At 27.8% G+C, this 14,572-nt stretch overlaps 2 protein-coding genes across 2 annotated transcripts; one reads left to right on the plus strand and one right to left on the minus strand.

Moving 5' to 3' along the window:
* The first annotated feature begins 782 nt into the window (after positions 1 to 782).
* LOC107635151 (Protein phosphatase 2C family protein) lies at positions 783 to 4,677 on the plus strand. The gene is made up of 5 exons (XM_016338530.3): positions 783 to 1,931; positions 2,726 to 3,115; positions 3,222 to 3,339; positions 3,533 to 3,756; positions 3,831 to 4,677. The coding sequence occupies exons 1-5, from the start codon at positions 1,692 to 1,694 to the stop codon at positions 4,317 to 4,319; spliced, it is 1,461 nt and encodes a 486-aa protein (XP_016194016.1). The 5' UTR covers positions 783 to 1,691; the 3' UTR covers positions 4,320 to 4,677.
* A 683-nt stretch (positions 4,678 to 5,360) lies between these two features.
* On the minus strand, positions 5,361 to 14,231 carry LOC107635150 (serine carboxypeptidase-like 20). Its single transcript, XM_088485769.1, has 14 exons — positions 13,849 to 14,231; positions 13,451 to 13,602; positions 11,890 to 11,966; positions 10,759 to 10,881; positions 10,304 to 10,406; positions 10,127 to 10,164; positions 9,233 to 9,334; positions 8,237 to 8,344; positions 7,851 to 8,120; positions 7,267 to 7,332; positions 6,796 to 6,917; positions 6,600 to 6,713; positions 6,451 to 6,496; positions 5,361 to 5,674 (listed from the first exon to the last, which is right to left on the minus strand). The coding sequence occupies exons 1-14, from the start codon at positions 14,007 to 14,009 to the stop codon at positions 5,591 to 5,593; spliced, it is 1,566 nt and encodes a 521-aa protein (XP_088341895.1). The 5' UTR covers positions 14,010 to 14,231; the 3' UTR covers positions 5,361 to 5,590.
* Positions 14,232 to 14,572: the final 341 nt, after the last annotated feature.

Genomic DNA, 14,572 nt, shown 5'->3' on the forward strand with positions numbered 1-14,572 from the left:
AAATATCTTTTTCTTAGATTATTTATTATCCTAGTGTTATTGTCACTCTAAATGAGACGAGTAAATAAGATAAATAACATATATTACGTTTATAAATAAAATATTTAAAAAATTTAAAGTTCTAAAAATTGAATTGATCATTAAACTAATAGAGTTAGAAGTTTAAAAATTTAGATGTTTAATTAAGATTAAACTAATTTTTTTTGTTGGTGACTCTGGGATTAAACTGATTAAAATAAAATAAGGAAAAATCTAGAGAACCAGTAACTGTATTAAATTTTGGTTAGTATATAATCAACAAAAGAAGAGTGAGTAATTCACACTATTGGATTAAATCTCACACTATTAAAATCATCATTAATGGCTACTTGATAGTTACAAATCAAACAAATTGTTGACCCCTTAGCACTCCTCATAAAATAATATATTTATATATAAAATATATTTTTAAGAGAAAATTATTTTTTGTATTTTATTATTTTAAATTAATTAATCGTTAAAAATTATATTGATTTGACTGGTTAATTAATTTTTTGGCTAATTTTTTCGATTTTTTTTAATTTATTATCAACGAATTTTTATCTTGAAGTAGATTAATTTGGTAAATGATTTTTAATTAACCCAGTTCAATTCGATTCTCATATATGTTATCTCATTTATAATTTTATACGTATTTTTTTATCAACATAAATGTAATTAATTTACTAAGAAAATTCGAAAATTTATTATTATTTTAATTAGATGTCAAAAACTCTAAAAGGAACTTTCCCATCTCTCTCCCAAAGAAAAGAATTTCCTTTGTCTTCTTTCTCTCTCTCTCTCTTCTCAAAAGTGACGTTCTCAAAGAGAAAGAGAAAGAGAAAGAGAAAACAGAGAAAAGCACGGGTCTTTGCGATCTCCTTCTTAGACCTTAGTGGCTCCGATTGTTTCTCTACTCTCAACTTGTCCGCTTCTCTCTCTTTTCCCCCATTCCCATGCATTCTCTTCCTTCCTTCTTCTTCTTCTTCCATCCCAATAACTCTCTCAACTTTCTTTCTCGGTATGCCACTTACACCCAATTTCTCTCATCAAAACCATAACTTGTCAACACCACATTCTCTGTTTCCTCCTGCTACTGTAGCTAATCACAGCTTAACTACCTTCTGTTCATGTTAACGATGCTGTTGCTGAATTTGTTTTGATAATATTTAAAAAAAAAGGTTTTTTTTTTTTTTTTTTTAGTTCAGTGGATTATACTTGTAGATCTATACACGTTTATGTCCATGTGTCTATCAGTTATTATTCCGTTAACAAAGAGAACTGAAAAGTGAAAAGGGAGAAGAAAAAAGGTATTATATTTTGTTTTTCCATTTGGGGGGTGATTAAAAAACTATTATCTTTCTTTCCTAGTTAGTTAACCTTATCCTTTGATTGATGCATCAAACTGAATCACTAGCATAATTCAGCAGTCTCACTCTGAAAAGGGTATACCATTGGTTGGTTCTGGTGAATTTGTGTTTGTGTGTGTATTAGAACTTGTTAAAACACAAACACAAGAAGGAGCTTGTTCCTTTGTGTGTTCATCTGTTGTTGTTTGGTGAATCAAAAAGTGAGTTGTGACGGATCCTTCAAGGGAAGAAAGCTTGTGTGTGTGTGGTGGTTGCTACTCAGGTGGTCTGGAGTGCATTCTAGGCATTCTAAGGGCCCTAAGAATGGGGTCCTGCTTCTCTGTGGAAAGCAGGAACCCCAATTCACCATCTTCAGGATTGAGGAAGAGGAAGAATTCCAAGAAGAGGTTTGGATCAAGAAACTCTTCATTTGAGTATTGGAGGAATGAGCCTCTCCATAGGGTCCCTGGTAGGATCTTCCTCAATGGCTCTACCCAAGTTGCTTCCTTGTTCACCCAGCAAGGAAAGAAAGGCACCAATCAAGATGCCATGATTGTTTGGGAGGTGAGATCTTCTCCCTCACTTTTTCCATTTTTTGCACTCTTTAATTATAATATTGATCCTTTTTGTTTTACAATATAACTTAAAGTTATGCAATAACCCTTTAATACTGTAGGCAAATTCGACTGCATTTCTCTGGTATTGAGTTGGAGTCCTTGTATGGTATATATTGGATTCTTTGTAATATGGTTTGGAATCTTGGTATTGGTGGCAAAGACCAACAGAAAAAGAAAATACTAAATTCCCCTTTATAGTGCCTTGTTTAATTTGTAGCTTTTGCAACATTTTGTTTTACTTTGTTCACAACATGGATCATATTCAAATATTAAGGAGACATAACTGTATATATATACTTATCTGTCTTATATTGAGACTTGTTTTGTGATTCCCATTTTCTGCTGATCTGGTTGTGATCAAGCATCATATTTCTCATGCTTTCTTTGTCAGAGTATGGTTTTGTCTAAATTCACTTTATGCCTATGGATCATGAGCATTAAGGATCTAACATTTTTGTTCGGCTGGGATAATTACAGTACTGTGAGCTGTAGCTAGTTATGCTACATGAAAATTGATATATAGCCGATCCACACTTAATAAACTTCATGTCTTGCCCTTTACTTCCACCTTGTAATTATCTACTTTTCCTGTTTTGGATATTCTTTTTTCTGGTTGGAAGTGGGGGATCTCTTGATTGCTGTTTCTTGGCAATACTAGCAATTGTTTATAGTTTGTTGGTTTTTCTGTTGATTACTTCTGAACAGTGCTTCTTACATTTGATTTGTTAATGTGTATTGCAGAACTTTTGTTCCAGGCAAGATACTGTTTTCTGTGGTGTTTTCGATGGCCACGGTCCATTTGGTCACATGGTTGCGAAAAAAGTGAGGGATGTTCTTCCTCTAAAACTGAATGCTCATTGGGAACCTAATGCATCTGGTGATGATGTCCTCAAGGAGATTAGCGTGAATACGGCAGTAAGCATGAACACAGAAGAGGCTGCATTTGTATCCGCTGACGAGGAATCCAGAGCATCCATTGATGTCGAAGAATTGGAAAAATACCCTGAAATCTTTCAAACAGTTAGAGAGTCTTTTCTGAAGGCCTTCAAAGTTATGGATAGAGAATTGAAGACACACCCTAGCGTCGATTGCTTCTGCAGTGGAACAACAGCAGTAACATTGGTGAAACAGGTGTCAACTTTGTAACCTGCAAAATATAGTGATTCTCTTAAAGATTTATTCGACTTGTCTACATGTGAATTAGTTCTGGCCTTAAAAGATTTTGCTTCCTTTATAGGGTCGTGATCTTATTGTCGGAAATGTTGGTGATTCCAGAGCTGTGCTTGGTACAAGAGAGAAAGATAATTCTCTTGTTGCAGTTCAGTTAACTGTGGATCTAAAACCCAATCTTCCAGGTATATATTATCTTTCCATTTGAATTCTCACAAACTTTGTTTGAAAACAGCATAAGGTTGTTGAGACTTGAGCATCTTAATCTGGCCATTGAAAGTAGTAATTTTATTTCATTTGTCATAGCTTTCTATTCTTCTGCTGCTATTATTCGCTAAGTCTTCGCTCATTTGTTTGTTTGTTTTCTTAATTTTGCAGCCGAAGCAGAGAGAATTCGTAGATGCAAAGGGCGTGTTTTTGCCCTTCATGATGAACCTGAAGTTGCTCGAGTCTGGTTGCCAAATAACGATTCCCCCGGCCTAGCCATGGCTCGTGCATTCGGAGATTTTTGTCTTAAAGATTTTGGTTTGATATCTGTTCCAGAGGTTTCATACCGAAGACTCACCGAGAAGGATGAGTTTATCGTCTTAGCAACCGATGGGGTAAGATTACCTGACTACTAATCGCGCTAGCCTGTTTATTTTTTCTTGTACTTGATCTAATTGTTCATTATCAGATTTGGGATGTTCTCTCAAACAAAGAAGTGGTAGACATCGTAGCAGCAGCACCTGCACGGTCCATGGCAGCTCGAGCGCTGGTCGAGTCAGCTGTTAGAGCTTGGAGGTACAAATATCCGACTTCCAAGGTTGATGACTGTGCAGTGGTTTGCCTCTTTCTGGACCCGGACTTGCATAAAGTATCTAATGCTTCCTATGCTAAGTCCAAAGAGCAGCAGAGTTCAGGGATCAATGCAAACGGCGGCAGCGAAGAAGTGGAAAGCCTTCTGGAACCTGCCGGTCTGGTAAGGTCCGGAACTTGCAGGGAAGTCAATAATGACACATCCAATGGCGAAAGCAACGAAGAAACGTTGAAAGATGATGTGATGGATGCTGGAGAGTGGTCTGCACTCCAAGGAGTGACTCGAGTGAACACACTGTTGAATCTACCGAGATACGACCCTCGCAAAGATAAGGGTGTGTCCGCCAGCCCGAAAAAACGCAAATGATTGCAACCAACAAACAATGCCCTGTCTTTCTTGGTGAAGAAGTCGACTACATGAATCAAACGAAGTCGCCCGTCCTTAAAGCAAGGGAATGTTGAGTTGGTGTTTTGTTCTTTTTTGTTCTCCATTATGATTATAGATACATACTTTTCTTTTTCAATATTCTTTTGGTTTTATAATTTGTTAATTTTGACACTTTTTTCCTAGTTTATATAATTATATACATGTTCACAACAATTTGTTTTGGTCCTAGATTTGGATTTGGATAGGAAGGCCGGGCTGTTTTAGTGTGTCTGGAAATATGCTCTTCCTATGTTGTGTGCTTCAAAAATTTTGTAAAAATAAAAAAGATCTTCATACATTATTCTTTTCTTCTTGTTTTTCCTTTTTTATAAAAAATTATACATAGATATATAAAGGGGTTATTTTATTCATGCGATGAAATTGTTTTTACGTAAAGATGATGAAATTGTTTTTACGTAAAGATAATAATTAAGAACTGTTAAATAATAATTTAGTAAAATATGTTGAATTATCTTCACATGGAGACAATTTCATGTGAATAGTCCGAATGTGTTTGTTTGTAATAATGACATGAAATATTGGTTAGGTTCCAAAAAATCAAATGGAGTGGCCTATATTTTAGTGATGTTATACTTGATTTCATTTTCATATGAGAAATTATTATTGGGATGTGGTGTGGCTGGTGCCAGTATATAAATTTATGGGGGCCAGAAATATGCCTCACATTAATATCTACCAAAACTGAAGCAATAATTACTAAATCTGTCACAAGAAAATGCCTATCTGTCCCAATAGTTTTATTTCATGTGTGCATGTATAAATCTTGAGTTTTACTTTATTTTTTATTTTTTTTTAAAAAAAAATATTAATACAAAGTGGTCATGAAGTCCTTAGGTGAATCATAATTTATCCAAAAATAAAATGATATATTTCACATAAAAATGTCCTATTAGGACTAGTGCTGAGATATCTTCACTTAATTTCTCTAATAAAGTAAGATAAACCCATTCAATAGCTAAATTGATTTGTCAATATGTAAGAAATTCCATAAAAATTAGAGCATATATGACAATTGCAAAGAAATATTGGGAGGCACAAGTTGAAAGGTTACATTGCTATGACAATAAGAGTACTTTGGTGGCCTATGTATTATTCTATAAAGTATAAGCTACTACGCCATATGTATACTATATTTGATAATTGATTAATTGATTGATATAAATGCATTTACTACTACTACTAATAATAAATTATATTGGTCTTCCTTCCAACCAACGAGTGTAAAAATCAAGTGCCTCACGTGGTTTATACTCTGGCACTGTGTGCCCAGCTCCCTACAACCAACCATACCCATATAAGTGATATAAAATTAACGGAAATATTTGATAACCAAAGAAAATCAGCAAAAAACAGTCATAATTTGTCTTATTTAGTATTTATTAATTGTTGCGACAATTAATTAATACCAAATAAGACAAGTTCTGACTTCTGGTTATTTTTTTTTTGTCTACCTAGCATTACCTAAAATAATAAATTTTTATTTTATTAATTTAAATTAGTTAATTACTAAAAATTTAATTGATTCGATCGGTTAATAAATTTTTTTACTTATTCACTCACGATTGATTTTTATAATGAATGAGATCAATTTAAAATTAATTCTCAGTTAATATAGTCGAATCAAACAGTTTGGTCTGGTTATTACTTATAATAAAATATAGAATTTAGCGAACATGTGTATTTAAAAAAGGATTTATAAAAAATGATATAAAATTTAAATTCTTAATGTATTTATTGTGTATTTATTAAAATAAAGTATTTAAAATTTTCTATACTAACAACCTTAACTTATGTCTAAGAGTATAGAGATTAGCTAAATCCTAAAATATATTTTTAAAAATAATTTTTTTTTATTTTATTAATCTAAATTAATTAACTACTAAAAATTAGATTAATTCGATCGATTAATAAATATTTAATCAGTTCGCTTGTAATCGATTTTTGTAATGAATTAGACTAATTTAAAAATTGATTCTTAGTTAATATGGTTGAATCAAATAATTCGGTCCGGTTATAACGATAATAATTAATAATTACTTATTATTATTACCTTAACTGTAAGAAAGATAAGGTTGTTGTCATATCCTTGTAAATATCTGCAGTCAAAGAAAGTGCAGGTAGAAATCCATTTAAAAAATTATATGAATGAAACAAAATTAGATTAATTAATTTAATTAGTTAATTAATAATACAATGTACCCAGCAATTTGGCCATTGGAGTTCCACGGTCTCCATTCATCAATAATGTTATATGCAAGTGAGCGAGTCCATGCTTCACTTCCGGTAAATGGAACACACATATCATGGTCTCCACTGCCATAAATCAATTATATATACATGGTTATGGAAAATTAAATAATTTAGATTATTAATTAATAGGTAGATAGGTAGGTACCTGAAAATAAGTGCCCTATAACCAAGGGCAGTTAGGTTCTTGTGGTAAGGAATCATGCTTCCAGCATCATGACTGTATTCTATCTTTCCGGTGCATAATTCCCATGCCCCTGTCACACTTTCCTGTAATTAATCATTTTTTATTATTAATTAATTAATTATATTATAATTATGATTTAATTATTCTGTTATAATTTTATTAAATTTTTAATTAAATTTTTATATTTTTTATTTTTAACGAGATTTTCAAACTATTTTTAATTTTGTAATTAAATTTTTTTAATATAAAAAATATTAGAATTTATTAAATATTTTTTTATAAATTAAAAATATTTATAATTAAGAATATAATTAGATCTTTCATCATATATATAATTAAGAATATAATTAGATCTTTAGTAAAATTATAAAGACTAACAAAATAATTAAATTTATAATTATTCACTAATTCTCAATATTACTCAGTAATTACCTCCTCAGCATGAATGGCTTTCCTTACTGCATTGTTGTTTAGCCATGAACTTGCAACTACATCACTCTGCATTGCATTCACATCCCCCGAAATAAAAGACCATTTAATAATAATATTAACTTAATCTCCAATAAAATTTATAGATAATAGAATAAACTATTATTTCTGATCATAACATATTTTATCAGTATAATAATTCTAATATCTATAAAAGATATAAATTAATTAAATATCTATTAGAAATTAGACTAGTTCGACAAAACTAGCTAAAATAGGTAGTTTATTTTGTAAATTTAATTCTGATGTATTATTAATGTAAAACAATTTTACACATATATTTAATCGTTACATCAGTAAAAATAATTATTTATACGGTGTAAACGATCATTCAAAAAAACAAATATAATTAAACAACTGCATACAATATTTTATCTTATCAATGTATCAAAATTAGACTCTTATTTTGTTAAATTTATCAAACATTTTAAATAATTTTGTGAAATTAGTCTAATTTTTATCTTTTATGATTAGAACTAGCAACAATCAAATATTTGGTGATGGGAAATAGATAGTAGTTAACTTACAACACAAGCAACATGTCTGGTTTGAGCCAATAATTGGGGCCATAAAGGAACAAGGCCTTGTTTGAGAGGTGCCCTAAAAGGCCAAGCTCTACCAAACATCCTCTTCCTCACTTTGAGATGCCTCTCATCATTATTATTAGTGAACCCTAATTCTTGAAAACTCTTTGGCAATGTTCCATTAGCAATGGCTGCTTTTATCCATGCTGAATTTGAATCTCCTTCATGGTAACATGGTTCCAATATATCATACACGTTAAGGCCGTCGATAGCCTGATCGATGATAAATTTAAATTGAGTACATAAAAAATTAGTCATCAAATCAGAAATAGAGCTATAATAATATTATGTTGTTTATTTTTTTTTTATGATGAGTATTAGTGTCTTACCCTATCAACTTTTTCAAAGCTCTTACTGCATGAATCATCATTATTATTATCTTCAGCATCCTCAGAGTAATATTTGTAGAAGTTTCCCTTGCAGGAAGTTTCTACATCCTTCAAAATTATACATTTACAATAACTAATCATTAATTAAGTAGTGCATCATGCACTAATATGAACAACAGATCAAGACACATTAAAAATAAATAAATAAATAAAATACAATGGATATTCATTTCCAATACTAAATTTAATTTTGATTTTATTTTAGATTCTACAATATAACACACAAATATTTGTGGATAATCATATATGATAACTAATTATTTGAATTTAAAAATGAAATTTGTCCTTCTAATGTTTAATTTTAGTTTAATTAAAATTTTATATTATTATTTTTAATTATTTTATTAATATAATTGTATAAATAATAAAATTTTATTGATTTTTCATAAAAAAATATTTTATTTTTAAAATAATATTAGTTTTATTTTATCAATCAATTTTAATATAAATTTTAATTTTAAATTAATATATTCAAAAATAATATTCTAAAAATACTCCATTAGAAATGCTCTTAAAAAACATCTAACACAAAACATAAGGGGTTTAATGTCTTCTTTTATTTAGTAATAATAATAGCAATTAGATTTTTTTTTTCTCTTTATCAGAATTGAGGTGAATGTGGTCAAAGTCAAACTGAAAAAGTTAAATGTCTTCTTTTCTTTTCTTTTTTTCCCAAAAGAGTAAAGATTATTATTCACATGCATGTTACTCGTGCATTTAATTAGTTCAAAAGAGCTTTGAACTTTCAAATAATTAATAGTAGAAGGCACTCATCACCACTTTCTATAGTAGTTGAATATATACCCTACCATGCATATAACATATATGGAGAAACATATATAATTAATCACAAGCACATAGTAGTTAAAGTTGTACTTTTAACAAATTAAATAACATATATAAATATATAAATTTGATTGAAAGCAAATTAAGCACCTCATAGATACTGTCGGATATGAGGCCCATTCCATGCACAAATGGGAGAAGAGCATTTCCATCAAAAATCTCGTCCGTGACACCATTACCCACCATGTAACCCTACACACAACTCCAAAGTCAAACCTATACTACTAGACTACTAGTACTTTATTTACAATAATTAATTATCTTATATATATATATATATATATATATATATATATCACATTATTATATATCAACTCTCATACATTTCATTCACTATTGGATTGGATAGTTAGATGAATTTAACAATGGATGAAATTGTATGAGTAGTGTGATAAATTTAAAAAAAAAAATTTAAGTATTGATAGGTATATGACATATATAGTTATAATTTTTTTTTCACGTTAATATATATCTAGACATTTACTTAATTAAAATTTATTATATTTTTAGTGTAAAGTCATATATAATAAACAAGAAAAATAATATATATATATATATATATACTTGTAAAATGATATGTAAAATTCTAGTGGAGGCACATGTATATATATGTCTTGCATAGTGCATCTATTCATAAAGAAAAATTATTTTTAGGGATTATTTATTTTATTTTTATCGAAAATAAAAATAATCATTAATATATTTATCAACAATTAGATATTAGTTGTTTTATGTTTTGTGCTAAAAAATTTTAATGACAATTATACAATTATCGATAAAGATTTTTTTAATAGTCATAAAAATTATATAATTATTATTATAATATATAGTAACAACAATAAATATATAATTACTGTAAAAATATAAATTAAATAAAACATATAATGACCATTATATTATTATCATTAAAAGTTTTTGTTTTTTGGCAATAAAACATAACATTTCTCTAAAGTAAATGCCAATTATTTAATTATAGTATAATACCTTAAAGTTGATCATGGGCTTTCTACCACTCCGGATTCCTGCCATGATTTTATACCATATAATATTTTAATGATGCTATGATTTATATAAACATAACAAGCAATAATTGGAATAAAATTATATTAAATTATATAATTATATATATATGAATGAGAATATTAATAATATTGTTGGTACCTTTTGCTACTTCAAAAGCTAGAGTGGGCACATAAACTCCAGCATACGATTCGCCAGCAATATAGAATGGATTAGCCAGGAATTCCGGATATTGCTCTAACCACTACTCCAAGAAAATATCAAAAAAAAAAAAAAAACAGAAGTTAGTTATTCATCATTCCTTTTATTATTATTACTCTTTTATTAACGAAAAAAGCACTCAAATAAAATCGTTTAAAATATTTTTTTAAAATATTTTTAAATAATTAAAATTTAATATATATAATTAATTAAATTATATTATTTTTATTAAAATTAGATCAAAAAAATTAATTTGACAAAAAATCAATAAATTATATTTTGAATCGATTTAAATTAATATTTTTTATAAAAAAAAATTACAATATTTTTATTATAAAAAATTACTAAAATATTATTATTATTATTATTATTATTATTATTATTGAGATAGATACCTTTAAGAGGAAAGCATGGGTATCAGACGCGGTTTGTAGGTCCCCAGTAACATATTTGGTTGAGTTCTTGGAGTATGAGAGCCCAACCCCCGCTGGAGAATCCAAATATATTATATTTGAAACCTGAAATTTAATTTTTAACATTTATCAAAACCTAGCTAGTAAAATAAAGTTGAGGAACTGTTAAACTGTGCTTTCCAATAATGATACACATGTGATAATATTAAATAATGTAATCATTAGATGCATATTTTTCTCTCTTTTAATTTCCCCCCTGAAAGGTTGATTAGATGCAAATAACAAAAAATAAAACAAAAATTAGCCGTGCACGTAAGTAAGTAATTAACTCAACACTTTTAACTTTTGAAATTGTAATTATGAGAACTTTTTTTAATTTATAACTACATCAATATTAAAAAGAGATAATTTTTTCTGCATTTTATGGTTCAGAAAATTATTAGACATACAACGATTTATATGTATCTAACACGACTAAATTATCAGAAAATTATCAGAATTTTTTATTTGATTCTAAATTTTAAAATCATATAAAATTCTAAAATTTTGTCATAAAATATTTATTTTAAAAGTTTAAATGGATAAGAAAAAGAAAGTATAAATAATTATATCTTAGACAATATAAAAGTTAGAACAAATATTATATAATCAATACAATTTATTATTGTTGGTCAATATTTGACCGATAAAAATATTTTTATATTAAATTATAAATTATAAATTATTTTAATATATAAAAATAAAATATTAACAAAAAATATTGACTAATATTAATAAAAAATATTGACTTTTAATATTTTTTTTAAAAGTTATATTGATATATAAGTTGGTAAACTAACAAAAATTAAGTCAAGAAATAAATTAAATGGGTGAGAAATTAAAGGAAAGATATTTCTAATAACTTTTGTTTCAGTCAAAACAAATCATCATCTGATGTTGACACAATGATAAGAAGAAATGATGTAATAATATAATAAAATATTTTCTGGTGTCAATCATCACTAGCTAGTTGGGCATTATTGAAAACAAACAAGGAAATGGAAAAGCTTATGTAAATATATAATAAGATGATTGATTTGGGTTTGTCACGTTGTTTAATTTGTTGCTACTAACCTTAGACCAGCTGTAAGGATTAGTATGCAAAGTGGGGAGACTCCCTTTTGATTTTGCTGCCTCAAAGTTGAACGGTCCTGCATCCATTATTCCCATTCACATAAACACATTAATTATTATATTCGGAGAAAGGATAGAGAATATATTAATTATTTTTTATATTTTAAATGATTTAGAATTTAGAATTTAAATTTAGAGTTTAAGATTTTAAGATTTAAAATAAATAAAATAATTTTAAAAAATAACTAAATATTAATTAAAAAATTAAATCTAATTTTAGAGAATTAATTTTTTAAATTTAATTCAAAATTTATTGAGTATACTTAGTTATTTTTTATTATTGAATTTTTTTTACAAGTGAAGTGTTTTTTGAAATATAAGAATGAAGAAGTCATTAGTATAAAATTTGAAGGATCAATGTATGTAAGATCAGTTTGGATAAACAATTGAATTAAATTCTTTTAAAACAACTTTTGAAATATAATGATTTATATTAAAAATAGTTTATAAATAAATTATTTTGTATTTTAATTTTTTAATTATAAAAATATTTATTTTAAAAAACTAAGAAATTGATAAAATATTTTTTATTATAGAAAATATCACCGTTTTTAATTTTTTTTATAAACACTTTAAAAAATATTTTAAAAAGTCACAAATTAATTTTAAAAAATTATATTAAATACTAATATTGTAATTTTTCATAAGTTAAAAATAAAAGAAAGTCACTTTTTTATTATTAGATTATTGAATATTCAAATATGTGAGATTTTTTAAATTTCATATTCTATTTAATAGTAATAAATAAAAGTAAATCAAATTGACATATTAATGCACTAGAGAAAATGATAATAAATACATGCATATAACACAAGTCTACCTTATGGCACATCCTTTTTTTTTATGGGAAAGTATAGGGAGCTGTACAATGTATACAATGGAGGTTTAGGGAGTTTTAGAGATATAATCATTAGTGTTACTTTTTTTTCATCAGCGTAAGCTTTTGGGATAAGTGGTATCATGACATGGTATTAGAGCTCTAGATCTGAAAGGTCAAGAGTTTGATCCTTGATGAACCCCAAAATTAGCTTTAGCTTTTGGGATGAGTGGTTTTTGATATAAAATTTTTATTATTCCTAATATCCGGATAGTTATTCTGAATATTATGGGTGATATTTATTTTGTAACTATATAGTCCATTGTACACATTGTACAAATAAACCATTGGCTCCCCAGCGTACTCTTCCTTTATACATACATGCATATGCATTGAACAAAGAAGAGGGAAGATAACCAATTAAAGCAACTTTAAATTAAAATTGGCCCCTTCTATATTTATTAGCCCACAAATATAGATGAAACAACCTTTAGTTTAATTTTTCCAACAAAAAAGATTAATTAGTAGCATGCATGAATGTATGTTGCCTTGATTGTAATCTATATATCCAACAACAAAAATTTAATAATATATACACACATGCGTGCCCATACCCTAATAATTAAAAAGTTGGAAGAATAGATTAGATTAGATTAGATTAGACAATGACATAGATAAAGGTACCATGCTCATAAACAAATCCATCAAAACTAGAGCAGCCAGGACCACCATTGAGCCACAGAACAAGTGGATCCTTCTTTGGATTTCTTTCTGAACTAACCAAGTAGTAGAACAGGTTCTTCCCATTCTCACCATTTCCATCAATATTTATGTATCTGAAATCATTGTTAGACAAATTATAGTTAAGGGTTTATTATTTAGAATTTGAAATTTAATATAAATAAAATACATTTAAAAAAATTAGTTTTTAGCTGTTAGAGATATAGTTATTTATGTTGTCTCTTTTTATCAGCTTAAACTTTAGGATGAATAGTTTAATGACATGGTATCAGAATTCTATATCTAAAAGATCTAAAATTTGATACTTAGTGAACCCAAAAGTATATGATTGATGTACATACCCGGAGTAATGGTTGGATGGGAAATTGGAATCAAAGCCAGGGAGCTGTGTAACAAGAGAACCTGAAGGAGCAGCTTCAACAAAGATCCAATAATGGTGATTCAACAAAAGAAATAATAAGCAACAGATTAGTGATGATGATAGAATAGAATTATTGGCCATAATAATTTCTTCCAACCTATTGTATTGTATATATATCCAACAAGTCAGTGGAGTAGTAGTGTAAGAATAAGAGTAGTGATGGTGTATGGGTGTATAGAGAGAGGAACATACATTTATATTGATGAAAAAGGTATGTGTAACAACCCACTTTTGTATATACTAAATATTTATATGGACGGTGTTACGTTGTTTACTCATTTAGTAACTTTATTTTTATATTATGTTCACTTACTCTTTATTATTGGACGAGGTGTGGGACAGAAATTAGTCACATTCCGTTATTTTATTGAATAATATAATAGAGTATATATGAAGTATTAGATATATTTTTGTCCGATATGCATGTCCAATTATTTTTAAAACAAATTTAAAAATAATATATATTGTTATTTATTAACAAAGATTATCTTAAATCTTTTATATAATTTATATTATATATAATTATATATTGTGTCCTTGTATTTTACAAAAAAAATTGGAGTTTGTCTGCGTGCGTGTCCGGTGTTGATATTTTATAGCGAGTATAGTAGAGACTAGCAAGTTTCGTTAATCTAAGCCGTGAA

This window comes from Arachis ipaensis, chromosome B4 (genome assembly GCF_059453495.1).
Source record: "Arachis ipaensis isolate K30076 ecotype BB chromosome B4, ASM5945349v1, whole genome shotgun sequence".
Taxonomy (NCBI): domain Eukaryota; kingdom Viridiplantae; phylum Streptophyta; class Magnoliopsida; order Fabales; family Fabaceae; genus Arachis; species Arachis ipaensis.

Bases quoted from the DNA above. Each gene is read 5' to 3' on its own strand.
- LOC107635150 (XM_088485769.1), bottom strand. From the start codon at position 14,009: ATGGCCAATAATTCTATTCTATCATCATCACTAATCTGTTGCTTATTA. The intron at 8,345-9,232 runs GTGCTTAATTTG...ATAATTTTGAAG, and splicing joins TATCCGACAGTATCTATGAG to GATGTAGAAACTTCCTGCAA. The intron at 6,918-7,266 runs GTAATTACTGAG...GATTAATTACAG, and splicing joins AAGCCATTCATGCTGAGGAG to GAAAGTGTGACAGGGGCATG.
- LOC107635151 (XM_016338530.3), top strand. From the start codon at position 1,692: ATGGGGTCCTGCTTCTCTGTGGAAAGCAGGAACCCCAATTCACCATCT. The intron at 1,932-2,725 runs GTGAGATCTTCT...TGTGTATTGCAG, and splicing joins ATGCCATGATTGTTTGGGAG to AACTTTTGTTCCAGGCAAGA. The intron at 3,340-3,532 runs GTATATATTATC...TTAATTTTGCAG, and splicing joins TCTAAAACCCAATCTTCCAG to CCGAAGCAGAGAGAATTCGT.